The sequence below is a fragment of the Oncorhynchus keta genome, chromosome 13 (genome assembly GCF_023373465.1).
Source record: "Oncorhynchus keta strain PuntledgeMale-10-30-2019 chromosome 13, Oket_V2, whole genome shotgun sequence".
Lineage (NCBI taxonomy): Eukaryota > Metazoa > Chordata > Actinopteri > Salmoniformes > Salmonidae > Oncorhynchus > Oncorhynchus keta.
In genome coordinates this window covers 51,036,619-51,053,306 of record NC_068433.1, presented here as the reverse complement: position 1 = coordinate 51,053,306, position 16,688 = coordinate 51,036,619, and the positions used below count along the sequence as shown (strand labels likewise).

Sequence of the window (16,688 nt, the reverse complement as noted above, 5' to 3'; positions counted from 1 at the left end):
GAACAAAATACGTTTTGTTAAGTAAATCAGGTGACAGATCAGCTGAAAAGGAGACTGGAGTAGCACTTTAACAAACAAAAAAGTGCAAGATCTTGTGTTATCCCTGCCATTCAACGCCCTCCAACATAAAAAAAAAGGTGCTTAACCTGTTCCATGGCGTGTTTGTTGTTCTATAGATATATGCTGCTTTTCTTACCTTAAACATGAGCATCGGTCACACCCATATTTACATGGTCCACTGGCACTGGGTAGGCCTACATCCTTGCTGGTGAAACAGTAAAAGGCACAGATTCTACTGGCTTTGGGATACAGTCCTGCATTACTTCAAACACTCAAAGTTTGATTTAATAGAATTGCAAACTTTGGGAGGAACAATGCGTTTTTTCACAAAAATCCGTCCTTCCATCACTCTGCCACTTTTTGGAATCGTACTTTTGGGGTATGTTGCGTTTTCTGTGTTTTATTAAGTCAAATGAGTGATATCGGATCTTTGGAGAAACTTCATCATAGAATAACATCAGAATACAAGTGTTCTCGTTCTGAATACATCAGAACAACATCAGAATACACTTGTAATGAAACAGGCTGTATGAGTGTTGTCATATTGATGGTTTCCACGATGATGATATTATCATTCATTATGTCAATCTATGAATTTTTTGAGTACCTCGTAATGCTTACACTGCCAGAAAGATTTACATCTCATCTTTCTAGTAAAAATGTTTTTATAATTTGCTGAGGTGAAGTCAATTTTGAGGACACGAGCTCAGTATGAAAAAGATATGAAGATATGAAAAATCATATGATTTATTTTCTATTCAACAAAAGTGTGGGAATTGGGCTTGAAATTATTGAAATGCTTTCTAAATATAGTAACAATCAGATTTAAATGACTTACTATAATATTAAACCTTTCTTATACCTGTAAAATACATATAATTATACTTAGTGTTTTATTTTCGTCTGGCATTAAGGCGGCGCTGTTATCAAATGGCGTTTAAACTAGCGCTCTGCTATTTTCCATCGCTGGCGCCTAGGTTAGTAGTTTACCAGTTTTAGATCAACTGGTTTGCTTGGAAATATTTGAGGTGTGGGCTTAACAAGGTTCGCCAACGTGCGAGTTTCAAGCAGTGATATTGGTGATATTTAAGACTCATAAAGATGGTTTTAGTGGTAACGTAGGTTAATGTAGGTTAATGAGTAGCCTATAACCAATGTTTTAGTAAAATAACACGAGCAGTCAACAGACTTTCACATTTTTTAAAAATTAGTTTTGTCCATGTGACCTCTGTGAAGATGTTGGACTCATTAGGTCTATGTGCAATGCACATTGAATATAAGGTGTCAGTAACTGTATGAAGTCAGTTTAGGGACGTCAAGTTATTACTATAGACTGGCCATATCAACGGCGACGGTGGGCACATTTTATTATAACGTTTGGGTCGAACATGCAGTGCATTTTCGAAATGCAAATTGCTCCTATCGATATCAGTGCGAATTCCATAGCCAATGGAGCCATGCATTTCCGTATTGTAGCAATGCAGTTTGAAAAATGTGGACTGCAAACATGTTCAATATATTTAGCAAATATGGACCAGGCTATTTAACAATCTAGGTTATAACGGACTAACATTCGAGTCACTTCCTAATGTTTAACATCCTTAATGTTGGAAACGAACATCATTATTGTGTCATCCAGAGTCACATGTATTTATTTTCCAAGCCATAGCACACACTATTTTAGATAGCCGACAGCAGGTTTTTAAAGGACCAAAGCGTTCGATCTGTTCCGTGTTTACCATGGAAAACTGACTAAAATGCAGGTATCATCACAGCCCCAGCTAACTTCCTGCTTTCCAACACATTTTACCATGGGGCAGAGAGAAAAATGTCCAGTTTTATAATGCTATTCTACACATCTTGTCATGCATGAGCCTTGGAGATAATTTTGCCACAACCTGTTTAATCATCAAAACCCAGACACACCCCCGAACACTTTAGTGTTACCGCCAGTGCTAAGATTTCCCATGGGGTTATGTTTGTTCAAATAGAGCCCTTAGTAACAATACAAAATTGGCACAATTTCATATAACAAAAATATAACATCATTTCATAGAATTTAAACAAGATAACCTTCACTAGGTCACGGAGGGGTAGCCTGCATCATTATTCGGGGGTGGAACCGAAACAAGTTTTACTGCTCTAGAACAGGAATTACAGTGCTTTCAGAAAGTATTCACACCCCTTGACCGTTTCCACACTTTGTTGTGTTACAGCCTGAGTTGAACATGTGTAACATTTAGATTTTCTATCACTGGCCGACATACAATACCCCGTAATGTCAAAATGGAATTATGTTTTACATTTGTTTTTGTTAATTACACTCAACTAAAATATAAACTCAACATGTAAACTGTTGGGCCCATGTTTCATGAGCTGAAATAAAAGATCCCAGAAATGTTCCATATGCACAAAATGTTTTATTTCTCTCAAATTTTGTGCACAAATTTGTTTAGAGTGGGACATCATTCCACAGGTCACAATCAACAGCCTGATCAACTCTATGCGAAGGAGATTTCACGCTGCATCAGGCAAATGATGGTCACACCAGATACTGACTGGATTTCGAATCCAAGCCCCTACATTATTTTAAGGTATCTGTGACCAACAGGTGCATATCTGTATTCACAGTCATGTGAATTCCCTAGATTAGTGCCAAAGTTATTTATTTAAATTGACTGATTTCCTTACAAGAACTGTAACTCAGTAAAATCTTAGAAATGGTTTCTTCCTGCATTTTAATTTTTGTTCAGTATAATTAACAATGAAAAGCTGAAATGTCTTGAGTCAATAAGTATTCAACCCTGTTATTTAAAAAATAATTTTTTAACTAGGCAAGTCAGTTAAGAACAAATTCTTATTTACAATGACGGCCTAGTAACAGTGCCTTGTTCAGGGGCAGAACGACAGATTGTCAGCTTGGGGATTTGACCTAGCAACCTTTCACTTACTGGCCCAACACTCTAACCACTAGGCTACCTGCTGCTCCAAAATTATTATGGAAGCCTAAATAAGTTCAGTAGTAAAAATGTGGGGCAAGTCCAATACAACACATTACTCAGTACCCCTCTCCTTATTTTCAAGCATACTGGTGGCTGCATCATGTTATGTGTATGCTTGTAATCGTTAAGGACTGACGAGTTTTTCAGGATAAAGAAACAGAATGGAGCTAAGCACTGTCAAAATCCTAGAGAAAAACCTGTTTGTCTGCTTTCCACCAGACACTAGGAGATGAATATACCTTTCAGCAGGACAATAGCCTAAAACACAAGGCCAAAGAAACACTGGAGTTGCTTACCAAGAAACCATGAATGTTCCTTAGTGGCTGAGTTACAGTTTTGACTGAAATCTATTTGAAAATCTTTGACAAGATCCGAAAATGGTTGTCCAGCAATGATCAGAAACGAACTTGACAGAGCTTGAAGAATTTTGAAAAAAATATATCTTAAGAGACTTACCCAGAAAGACTCAAAGCTGTAATCGCTGCCAAAGGTACTTGTGTAAATTGATATTTATGTATTTCATTTTCAATAAATGTACAAAAATGTTTAAAAAAAAACATATTTTCACTTCCTCATTATGGTGTTGTGTGTAGATGTGAGATTTTTTATTTATTTAAAACAATTTGAATTCAGGCTGTAACACAATAAAATGTGGAATAATCAAGGGGTATTAATAGTTTCTGAAGGCACTGTTTGTTGAAATATGGGTATGCCCTCCAGTTCATTCCTTTTAGTCAAAGTTGTTTAAAGACTTCCCCCAGCTACGTCATCGGCCTCGACCCTTGCTTGAGGAACAATATAGAAGCAACATGTTTTTTTTAAAGTAAATCAGGTGACAGATCAGGTGAAAAGGTGACTGGAGTAGCACTTTAACAAAAAAAGTGGAACAGCTTATGGTATCCCTGCCATTCAACGCCCTCCAACATAAAAAAGGTGCTTAACCTGTTCTATGGCGTGTTTGTTGTTCTATAGATATATGCTGCTTTTCTTACCTTAAACATGAGCATCGGTCACACCCATATTTACATGGTCCACTGGCACTGGGTAGGCCTACATCCTTGCTGGTGAAACAGTAAAAGGCACAGATTCTACTGGCTTTGGGATACAGTCCTGAATTACTTCAAACACTCAAATGACAAACTTTGGGAGAAACAATGCGTTTTTGCGCGAATATCCGTCCTTCCATGGCTCTGCCAGTTCTTTGAATCATACTTTTTTATTAAGTCAAATTAGTGATATCTGATCTTTGGGGAAACTTCATCATAGTCTTAGAATAACATCAGAATACAAGTGTTCTCATTCTGAATACATCAGAACAACATCAGAATACAATGTATGAGTGTTGTCATACTGATGGTTTCCACGATTAAGATATCATTCATTTTGTAAATCTATGAATTTTGTGATGTCCACTTTTGATAATCATAATATTTAATTATAATATACTTCTGTTATTAGCTCTGCTCACATTGTTGAATTACGTCCACTTGTTGTGTATATACTCTGATTACGCACCATTGTTCTTCTCTATGTGTGTCAACACTTGTGTTTGCACAGAGCTGATAATGGCATTTAACCAAAATGTATGCTTCTCTGCATATCACGTCTTTTTACATATATGTTTTTGGGCATTGTCGATATCATAGCTGATGTACATGGTGTTAATCAATCCTCTTTCTATCTCCTTTTTAGAGTCCTGGTTTTAACATATTGTTACTCATCATTTGGGTAAGATCGGAACTTGTTTAGTGTTCATTTGTTTGTATCTTTGTCAATGATATAATCCAATCTTGATAGAAATCCCATCCCGTATATAATCCCATCAGAAAGACACTATGCCGTCATCTATTTTATAGGTGATTGCTGAAATGTGGCCTTTTAAAAAAAGCCCAGGGGGCTCATGACAATGAGAGTCAGGACCATAGATTAAGATCTAATTTGAGATCACATTTTCTGATTACATTACCATTGTAAATATGGAAATAATTACATTTTGTACTTCTTTTCTGTTTGATTTGACATACTAGTTAAGTCACCTAAAATGTTCATTTTTTCTTCAACAGTGAGGTGAAAAATAAGGATGTCAGAATTCTAGAAGTTTTGGGGTAAGACCATTTGTGTTACTGACATAATAAACAAACTTATTTTTGTATACTTTTTTTGTGAACCCCTAACCTTCCACAACCTCTCCTGATGCTATCATTCAGTATTAACACACTATTAACATTGAACCCCCTCTGAAGGTTGTGTCAGCAGGACCCTGTCAATTTCAGGCGGGATAACTGTAGTTGTAGGACCCGGGACATGCTGTCCCCACAGGGGTGAGACTCTTCTTTGGTCTACTCTAATATAATAATCTCACCCGATACCACCTCTTTACAAAACTCACCAACTGCAGCCATTTTGAAAGCAGTACGCTATTTTACAATGTCATTTTTTTGCATGGTCTTTTCAGACTCCTGTATAAGCAGCCCAGTGTGTTAAAGGGGTAAGTTATTATGAATCTATTATTGTTAGTAGTAGACATAGTATCAGTAGGAGAAGGTGCATTTGGAAGTACAGGAAATGTAGTCACTATGAAAGAGTTGCTTATGATGCATTGAATATCTCTGGGCGTTCACAAGCTTTTAACATATCTTTTGTTTTTTCAGGCGCACCAATGTGGTAACTGTTACCCCTTGGTTGGCACCAATTGTCTGGGAAGGCACCTTTAATCCCTTGATTGTTGACAGCATTTACAAGCCTATGCACCTCAGCATTGCCACAACTGTCTTTGCTGTTGGCAAGTAAGTAGTCTCACACACGTCAGCCGTCCCTACCAGGATGTCTGGTAGCACTGAGCCTCAAATGTAGAATAACTTTCGTAGTCAGTCATCAAACATTTCTGTAAAAACAAACAATGATAAAGCCTTGCATTCCTATTTTTTTTCTCGTTGTGTTCCCATTTTGAACCATTTCATGTGTCTGAAGGTAGAACTCCGCATATCCAGCAGGCCCAGAGAGAAAATCAAGTGCACATATAGGTCTACCGCTGGCCAATCAGATACCTCATATCACTGTGTCTTTATGGTTTCCTCGAGCCTTGGGCTGTATAAAGAAGCCTCAAGCACACAGCAAAGTTGATACTGTGAAATTTCGAAACCTGTAAAGTCATGACTAGAGAGACTCAAGGGCACATCGACATATTTTCCACCCAGTCTGCTCAGGGATTTGAACATGCAACCTTTCAACTACTTAACCACTAGGCTACCATGAGTAACAACATGAATTGGTGCATGAGGTAGAAATAATGCAGTGCAACTTGAGTTTCGCCATCAGCTGGAAGAATGTCCCCTTTTTGTCAGCAGAGCGAGGGAGAGCGGAGGGATGATGAGTCGGATGAGAGACAGCTTCACTGCTGCTCTCTCCCTCCCTCCCCTCAGAATGGCCCCATCAGATGCAGACTATCAATCCAGTAAAATAAACTAAAAAACAAATGATTATGCTCACTCAGCTGTGCCTCAAGTAATATAACAAATTATATATTACCAGTGTGACCATGTTCCTACAGTTTTGAAATATAATTTCAAAATGGTCTGAGAAGAACAGCATTGGAATGGCAATTCAAGCATAGCCCATATGCAGTGATGATAATGTATTGGGCCTATAGCCTATTGCACAAACCACATTGCTACAGAACTGTTTTTCTATGTTAATGTTGTTTAGGCATAGCCACGGGCAGAAGGGGTGCTGAGGGTGCTGCAACACCCCCTGATAAATTGAAAAACATCTTCCTGCGGCCATATTTTTTAAGTCATCTGAGTGGTAGAGCTTGGCCTGATGCTGTCAAAACGGGTACTACGTAATCATATTGGATGATAAATAACCTAGCTATGGCAGCTATTAGTCTACTATAGCGCCTGTTGGCTTGGTTGGTTGCTGTCTCTCGTCTCTCCCTCCCTCCTCCCTGTTCCCTGTGTCACTCACTCACACTCACAGTAGCCTACACATAGAGCATGGCCCCTGCTAGACCATCGCTTCTCTTTACCTTTCTCTACCTCCTGGGTACATAAAAATACATGTCACCTGGACATGTACAAGAGTGACCGGTAAAAATAGGTTTAAATTTAGTTTGCACTTGCTCTGGTTACCTGAGAAGAAATTTTAAAAAAATGTACAACCCACATATTTTGTTCGTAAATGTTCCTCGCTGTTAAGTTCCACACTTTGACTGCCAACCTTTGAGTGCCTTAGTCTCCACTACACCCTTTTCTCAAACTAGTGAGTCTCAGTCTCAGCAGGCCTACCTCAAAGTTGGAAAATATCTTGATTTAGATTATACAGTCGTGTTCAAAAGAATGACACAAATATTTATTTCCACAAAGTTTGCTGCTTCAGTTTCTTTAGATATTTTTGGCAGATGTTACTATGGAATACTGAAGTATAATTACAAGCATTTCATAAGTGTTAAAGGCTTTTATTGACAATTACATGAAGTTGATGCAAAGAGTCAATATTTGCAGTGTTGACCCTTCTTTTTCATGACCTCTGCAATCCGCCCTGGCATGCTGTCAATTAACTTCTGGGCCACATCCTGACTGATGGCAGCCCATTCTTGCATAATCAATGCTTTTAAGTTTGTCAGAATTTGTGTGGTTTTGTTTGTCCATCCGCCTCTTGAGGATTGACCAGAAATTCTCAATGGGATTAAGGTCTGGGGAGTTTCCTGGCCATGGACCCAAAATATTGTTGTTTTGTTCCCCAAGCCACTTAGTTATCACTTTTGCCTTATGGCAAGGTGCTCCATCATGCTGGAAAAGGCATTGTCCGTCACCAAACTGTTCCTGGATGGTTGGGAGAAGTTCTTGGAGGATGTGCTGGTACCATTCTTTATTCATGGCTGTGTTCTTAGGCAAAACTGTGAGTGAGCCCACTCCCTTGGCTGAGAAGCAACCCCACACATGAATGGTCTCAGGATGCTTTACTGTTGGCATGACACAGGACTGATGGTAGCGCTCACCTTGTCTTCTCCAGACAAGCTTTTTTTCCGGATGTCCCAAACAATCGGAAAGGGGATTCATCAGAGAAAATTACTTTACCCCAGTCCTCAGCAGTCCAATCCCTGTACCTTTTTCAAAATATCAGTCTGTCCCTGATGTTTTTCCTGGAGAGAAGTGGCTTCTTTGCTGCCCTTCTTGACACCAGGCCATCCTCCAAAAGTCTTTGCCTCACTGTGCGTGCAGATACACTCACACCTGCCTGCTGCCATTCCTGAGCAAGTTCTGTACTGGTGGTGCCCCGATCCCGCAGCTGAATCAACTTTAGGAGACGGTCCTGGCGCTTGCTGGACTTTCTTGGGCGCCCTGAAGCCTTCTTCACAATAATTGAACTGCTCTCTTTGAAGTTCTTGATGATCCGATAAATGGTTGATTTAGGTGCAATCTTACTGGCAATATCCTTGCCTGTGAAGCCCTTTTTGTGCAAAGCAATGATGATGGCACGTGTTTCTTTTCAGGTAGCCATGATTGACAGAGGAAGAACAATGATTCCAAGCATCACCCTCCTTTTGAAGCTTCCAGCCTGTTATTCAAACTCAATCAGCATGACAGAGTGATCTCCAGCCTTGTCCTCGTCAACACTCACACCTGTTTTAACGGGAGAATCATTGACATGATGTCAGCTGGTCCTTTTGTGGCAGGGCTGAAATGCAGTGGAAATGTTTTTGGGGGATTCAGTTCATTTGCATGGCAAAGAGGGACTCTTCATAACATTCTGGAGTATATGCACATTGCCATCATACAAACTGAGGCAGCAGACTATGTGAAGATGAATATTTGTGTCATTCTCATAACTTTTGGCCACGACTGTACATTATGTCATAATTACAGAAAATTGAGTTATCCTCTTGCCATATTAGACGGGCAACTGAAACCTACTTGGTTCTCCTTGTATTTTAGGTATGTGCGCTTCCTGCGTGACTTCCTAGAGACTGCCGAGAAGCATTTCATGGTGGATTTCAAAGTGCACTACTACATCTTCACTGACCGGAGGGAAGATGTGCCAGCGGTGGTCCTCGCGCCCGGTAGAAATGTAACCATCATCCCAGTTCCTGGCTCCAACCGCTGGCAAGAGATCTCCTCCAGGAGGATGGAGATGATCCAGACCGCCATCGAGAACCAGATAGGCAAGGAGGTGGACTACATCTTTTGCTTGGATGTGGACACGAAGTTCCACGGACGGTGGGGGGCAGAAACATTGAGCAGGCTGGTGGCCACTATTCACCCAGGTTACTATGAGCACACCCACGAGCACTACCCTTACGAACGCCGTCCTGCCTCGCGGGCCTACATCCCCGCGGGGGAAGGAGACTACTACTATGGAGGCGCCACCATCGCTGGCTATGTGAGGGACGTGCACAAGCTGACAAAGTACTGCCGCGAGCAGCTGGAGGCCGATGCCGCCAACTCCATCGAGGCGGCATGGCAGGAGGAAAGCCACCTGAACCGATATCTTCTTTACAACAAGCCCACTAAGATTCTGTCTCCGGAATACCTGTGGCAGGACTTCAAGGCCAAGAACAACGAGGTGCAAATAATCCGCTTCTCTCAGGTCAACAAGAACTATGCAGAGGTTCGGCCCAACGTGAAGAAAAGAAAGTAATGCTGTGGCCACTGTCGCACCACGATTCAGGATCTAGGCCAGGGAGGAGGATGCTGCTATTTGTAAACATTCAAGGTGGCTGGCTCAGTAAACAAGCTTATGTTGTTCCGTTTTTCTCTCAATTAGTTTATATCCTTTACCGCTAAAGATGTATTATAGACATGAAGGGCTGTTTCCATGTAGAAATGTTTGTCATAGGAGCAGAAGTGTGGGTAGAGGGTGAGTTTGTGCAATGAATGTGCAATTAATACTGATAATACATGATATTTGTGATATTTGTGTCATTCTTCGTTTTATATATATATATATATATATATATATATATATATATATATATATATATATATATATATATATATATATATATATGGCCTAGCCAGTCTCCAGACCTGAACCAAATAGAAAATATTTGGAGGGAGCTGAAAGTCCGTATTGCCCAGCAACAGCCCCGGAACCTGAAGGATCTGGAGAAGGTCTGTATGGAGGAGTAGGCCAAAATTCCTGCTGCAGTGTTTGCAAACCTGGTCAAGAACTACATGAAACGTATGATCTCTGTAAATGCAAACAAAGGTTTCTGTACCAAATATAAAATGCTAATGAATTACTTAAAAATCCTACAATGTGATTTTCTGGATTTTTGTTTTAGATTCAGTCTCTCACAGTTGACGTGTACCCATGATAAAAATGACAGACCTCTACATGCTTTGTAAGTAGGAAAACCTGCAAAATCGGCAGTGTATCAAATACTTGTTCTTGAAAAGGGGGAATATGTGATTGGTGCATTTTTTGACTTTTTTTGACTTTTAAATTTTTTATTGACTTTTTAATTAATGATATATAGCCATTGCTTCTTGCAGAATAAAACTTACAGTATAAATGCCTCATGACCTTAATTCAGGGGTCTCCAACCCTGTTCCTGGAGAGCTATCGTCCTGTAGGTTTTCACTCCAACCCTAATCTAGCACACCTGATTCTAATAATTAGCTGGTTGATAAGCTGAATCAGGTTAGTTACAACTGGGGTTGGAGCGAAAACCTACAGGAGGGTAGCTCTCCGGAAATAGGGTTGGAGAGCCCTGCCTTAATACAACGTCTGTACCGCATCAGAATCCAAAATATAAGCTTGTTGTTCTCCATCTTTTGTAAACAATGTCATCGTAAAAACAACCGCACTGTATTGTCTCAAAACATAGTTTTAACTATCATTTTGATCTCATCGATGGTCAATGTATGAATTTGAGAGCATGTATTGATTTATATTATCCTTTTCCCTCTGTATTACTTGTGACCCGCACAAACACTTGCTGTGGCATCTCCCTTGGGTCCATTCACCATTTGTTTCTTCTCACAGCCGTAACAATGGAGATTGGCAGGAGCTTATGGTAGTTGACACATTTATCTGGACCAGTATAACTGGTCCTTAACTGGTCTTTTCACAGTGTTTCCACCACTGTGAAAAGTAACTAATGGTGACTCAATGTTCATTTCAACCAGCTTATGGTGAGTTGCCATAAGCTCCTGCTAGTCTTCATTGTCTCACATTGAGACAGAACAGGTTGTCCGTCTGGGAGTGGTCATATATATATATGTATGTTCTCTTTTTCTGGGTTATTGGCTGCTCTTAAGACAGGGGTTTATGAAAACCTTCACCCTCTTCCAGTTCCATAGAATTGTTGTTAAAAATCTGAATTTACTTACAGTGAATGAAAATGATAATTCATTCATTTACATTAGTGTGACTGCAGTGCTCTATATTGGCACAAAGTGATTGGAAATGAAGGACATGGAGAAATTGACTTGTTTTAATATGAATATCAAAGGCATCATTATGACCAACACAGGTGCACGCAGGTACACACAGTTGCATACAGTTGTGGATAACTTACATACGCACAAATATCATACCCCCAAAAAAGACACTAACCTCCCTTGTTATTGTAATGTTGAGAGGTTAGTATGTCTTGGGGTATGATATTTGTGCATCTGTAACTTTCTCACTTATCATTATTCACGATTCACTCAGGATCATCCGTAAACATGGTGCCATCCCCATTAATGTAGAAGTGTTTAGAAACATATTCTATTCGTATTCTTATTTACAATAAAGTGATTCCGAAATGACACAATACATTATTTACCATTCATTTCTATTGGGCACAAAACTATCTCAAACACAATCAAAACAAAGAGCAAATGTGTCCAACAGAGTCACAAGCTTGATGTAGTCATTGTGTGCTATGAATATGGGAACAAATACTTAACATTTTAATAATTTAACATACATTTAAGTGAATTTGTCCCAATACTTTTGTCCCAATACTCCCCTAAAATGGGGGGACTATGTAGAAAAAGTGCTGTAATTTATAAACGATTCACCCGATATGAATGGAAATACCAAATTAAAGCTGACAGTCTGCACAGTAATTTTTAAATTTCTAATCCAACCTTTTGGAGTATAGAGCCAAAAGAAGAAAAAATATTCACTGTCCCAATAATTACGGAAGGGCACTGTGCATAAGGTTTACATAACATATTTCATGGCCCCATGTCCATCAGGTCAGTGTTTATAGACCTGGTGTGGTATGGTGACATCTAGTGGTATAGCGTGGCCACCGTTGAATACAGCAACTAATCATTCTCAAATTCAATAGAGGTTAATTCATTATGTATATATACCAAATCTGGAGTCAATCTGATTTATGGTTCATGAGAAGAAGATTTTTAAAAGTATTTTTAGCATTAGCATATGTGCTAACGTGCATCTATAAGTACAGTGTGGCCATATTTGAAATGAGCAATAACAATTGTTTTATTGATACCATAAAAATCGGATGTAATGAGTCTAAATACAAAATCTGGACTGAATCTGTAAGGCCTTACAATCTTATCTGTCCAATTTGTACTATCTGGCCGCTCGGCCAAACTTATCTGATCTGGCCTCCTGGCTAAACTTATCCTATCTGGGCAGGCGGCCAAACTTATACTATCTGGCGAGGTGGCCGAACTTGTCCTATCTTTCCGGCCAGACGGACTAATCCTATCTGTCTTTCCGGCGAACTAGTCCTATCTGGCCGACATGTCCTATCTGGCCACCCAGGCTGAATTTGTCCTATCTGACTGGCCATCCAAACTTATCCTATCTGGCCAAACTTGTCTTAACTGACCAATTTGTCCTGTCTGTCCGGCCATCCGAACTTGTCCTATCTGACTGACTTGTCCTATCGAACTTATGCTATCTGGCCGACTTGTCCCATCTGGCCCGGCCGAACTTATCCTATCTGGGCAGCCGAACAAATGTATCCCATCGTTCCGTCCGTGTCGGACTTGTCCTATCTGGCTGATGGGCCAACTAATTCAAACATTTTCCTTAAAGTACACTACTGGTCAAAAGTTTTAGAACACCCACTCATTCAAGGGATTTTCTTTATTTTGACTATTTTCGACATTATAGAGTAATAGTGAAGACATCAAAACTATGAAATAACACATATGGAATCATGTAGCTAGCAAAAAGTGTTAAACAAATATTTGAGATTTTTCAAATAGCCACCCTTTACCTTGATGACAGCTTTGTACACTTGGCATTCTCTCAACCACCGGTAGTGTATATATATTTTTATTTATTCAAATGTTGAAGTCCCCACTACAACAACAAAATACAAAATGTAATTTTGTCCTTGAAACATTTAATTTAAATATTGTAGAATTCCATTAATTCCTATGGAGGAATGCAGAAGCATCAAAGCCTCATTGGCCAATACATAGCGGAAGCAATCCAGGGTTAATATTCACTGAGTGTACAAAACATTGTGAACACCTGCTCTTTCAATGACATAGACTGACCTTGTGAATCCAGGTGAAAGCTATGATCCGTTATTGATGTTAAAGATGCACTATGCAGAAATCGCTTCACCATTTCCAAGTTGCAAAAATGATAAAAGTTTGCCTAATTTCAGTTAATGTGTCACGTTCTGACCTTAGTTCTTTCATTATGTCTTTGTTTTAGTATGGTCAGGGCGTGAGTTGGGTAAGTTGTCTATGTTAGTTTTTCTATGATTTACTATTTCGGTGTTTGGCCTGGTATGGTTCTCAATCAGAGGCAGCTGTCAATCGTTGTCCCTGATTGAGAACCATATTTAGGTAGCCTGTTTTCTATTGTGTTTCGTGGGTGATTGTTTTCTGCTGCATGTCTGCACCAGCCAAAACTGGTTTTCAGGCATTTCTCTTTGGTATTTTTTGTTATTGCCGTGTTCATTTTAATAAATATGGACACATACCACGCTGCACCTTGGTCCTCGCCTTCTCCGTCATACGACAACCGTTACATTATGTGACAAAACAAGCAAGTATAGTGTAGAGAATAATTGTACCATGTAAATCCCTGTGAAATGTATTTTCCATAATCAAAATACAATATTTTTGATTATGGAAAAAAAATATATATATATTTTTTCCATAATCAAAAATATATATATAATAATAATAATAATTATTATTATTATTATTATTATTATTTAAAAAAATGATTGGCGTAAACTAATGGACAACAACATTTAGGCTTCTACTTCCAGCTTTTACATGCTGCATACATTTTACGGACACAATGTATTTCACAATATTTTGTTTTTAATCCCATGCTTCAGCTACCATCAACCCCTCCCATCTATCTCTGAAGCTCTTTTTTAAAATATTTTGCCATATATTTTTAACTGTGCTGTTCACAAAACTTCTGAACCTATATACATTTTACGGACACAGAATATTTTACACTAGTTAGTTATCTTGTTGTTTTTAATCCCACCCTTCAGCTCCACTCAACCCCTCCCATTTATCTCTTAACACCATATTTTTTATATCTATTTGCCATCTATTTTTAAACTGTGCTGTGATGTTTCACAAAAATTCTGAAACTTTCTATTCTCATAGTTTTTACAGATTGTAAATTAAAAAGACAACATTTTTCTAAAAATATTATTGATCGATTGACCATTACTTTTCAAATCACTCAGTAGTGCTATCTGCAGAGTTAGCTCCAGGTAAATGTTGCACTTATTCAACCATTCCTAGACCTGCGACCAAAAACTTCTACATCCTGTGCCGACAGAGATGGCCGCTTCGCTTTCTCAGGAAACTGCAGTATTTATTTATTTTTTATGTATTATTTCTTACATTGTTACCCCAGTAAATCTTAAATTTTATTACATACAGCTGGGAGGAACTATTGGATATAAGGGCAACGTCAACTTACCAACATTACGACCAGGAATACGACTTTCCCGAAGCGGATCCTCTGTTTGGACCACCACCCAGGACAATGGATCGGATCCCAGCCAGCGACCCAAAACAACGCCGTCGCAGAAGGGACAGAAGAAGCGGTCTTCTGGTCAGGCTCCATAGATGTGCACATCGCGCACCGCTCCCAAGTTTACTACTCACCAATGTCCAGTCTCTTGACAACAAGGTAGACGAAATCCGAGCAAGGGTTGCCTTCCAGAGAGACATCAGAGATTGTAACGTTCTTTGTTTCATGGAAACGTGGCTCACTCGAGACACGCTATTGGAGTCAGTACAGCAACCTGGTTTCTTCACACATCGCGCTGACAGAAACAAACATCTCTCTGGTAAAAAGGGCGGGGGTGTATGCCTTATGATTAACGAGACGTGGTGTGATCATAACAACATACAGGAACTCAAGTCATTTTGCTCACCTGACCTAGAATTCCTTACAATCAAATATCGACCTCATTATCTACCAAGAGAATTCTCTTAGATTATAATCACAGCCGTATATATCCCCCCCAAGCAGACACATCGATGGCCCTGAATGAACTTCATTGGACTATGTAAACTGGAAACCACATATCCTGAGGCTGCATTCATTGTAGCTGGGGATTTTAACAAGGCTAATCTGAAAACAAGTCTCCCTAAACTTTATCAGCATATCGAATGCGCTACCAGGGCGGAAAAAATCCTGGACCATTGTTACTCTAACTTCTGCGACGCATACAAAGCCCTGCCCCGCCCTCCTTTCGGAAAATCTGACCATGACTCCATTTTGTTGCTCCCAGCCTATAGACAGAAACTAAAACAGGAAACGCCCATGTGCAGGTCTGTTCAACGCTGGCCCGACCAATCTGATTCCACGCTTCAAGATCAAATCAAATGTATTTATATAGCCCTTCGTACATCAGCTGACATCTCAAAGTGCTGTACAGAAACCCAGCCTAAAACTCCAAACAGCAAGAAATGCAGGTGTAGAAGCACAGTGGCTAGGAAAAACCCCCTAGAAAGGCCAAAACCTCGAGAGGAACCAGGCTATGAGGGATGGCCAGTCCTCTTCTGGCTGTGCCGGGTGGAGATTATAACAGAACATGGCCAAGATGTTCAAATGTTCATAAATGACCAGCATGGTCAAATAATAATAATCACAGTAGTTGTCGAGTGTGCAGCAAGTCAGCATCTCAGGAGTAAATGCCAGTTGGCTTTTCATAGCCGATCATTAAGAGTATCTCTACCACTCCTGCTGTCTCTAGAGAGTTGAAAACAGCAGGTCTGGGACAGGTAGCACGTCCGGTGAACAGATCAGGATTCCATAGCCGCAGGCAGAACAGTTCAAACTGGAGCAGCAGCACGGCCAGGTGGGCTGGGGACAGCAAGTCCACCTGGCCAGGTAGTCCTGAGGCATGGTCCTAAGATTGCTTCGATCACATGGACTGGGATATGTTCCGCATAGCGTTGAACAACAACATTGATGAATACGCTGATTCGGTGAGCGAGTTTATTAGCAAGTGCATCGGTGATGTTGTACCCACAGCAACTTAAATCCTTCCCCAACCTGAAACTGTGGATTGATGGCAGCATTCGTGCAAAACTGAACCACTGCTTTTAATCAGGGAAAGACGACCGGTAAACATGACCGAATACAAACAGTGTAGCAATCAAACAAGCTAAGCGTCAGTACAGAGACAAAGTAGAGTTGCAATTCAAT

General features: G+C 39.8%; 1 protein-coding gene across 1 annotated transcript; it reads left to right on the top strand.

The window, feature by feature from the left end:
- The first annotated feature begins 233 nt into the window (after nucleotides 1–233).
- On the top strand, nucleotides 234–9,974 carry LOC118392532 (globoside alpha-1,3-N-acetylgalactosaminyltransferase 1-like). The gene is made up of 7 exons (XM_035784578.2): nucleotides 234–439; nucleotides 4,755–4,790; nucleotides 5,126–5,167; nucleotides 5,306–5,383; nucleotides 5,518–5,550; nucleotides 5,714–5,848; nucleotides 8,999–9,974. Exons 1-7 carry the CDS (start codon nucleotides 375–377, stop codon nucleotides 9,699–9,701), a joined length of 1,092 nt encoding a protein of 363 aa, XP_035640471.1. The 5' UTR covers nucleotides 234–374; the 3' UTR covers nucleotides 9,702–9,974.
- The last annotated feature ends 6,714 nt before the right edge of the window (nucleotides 9,975–16,688 follow it).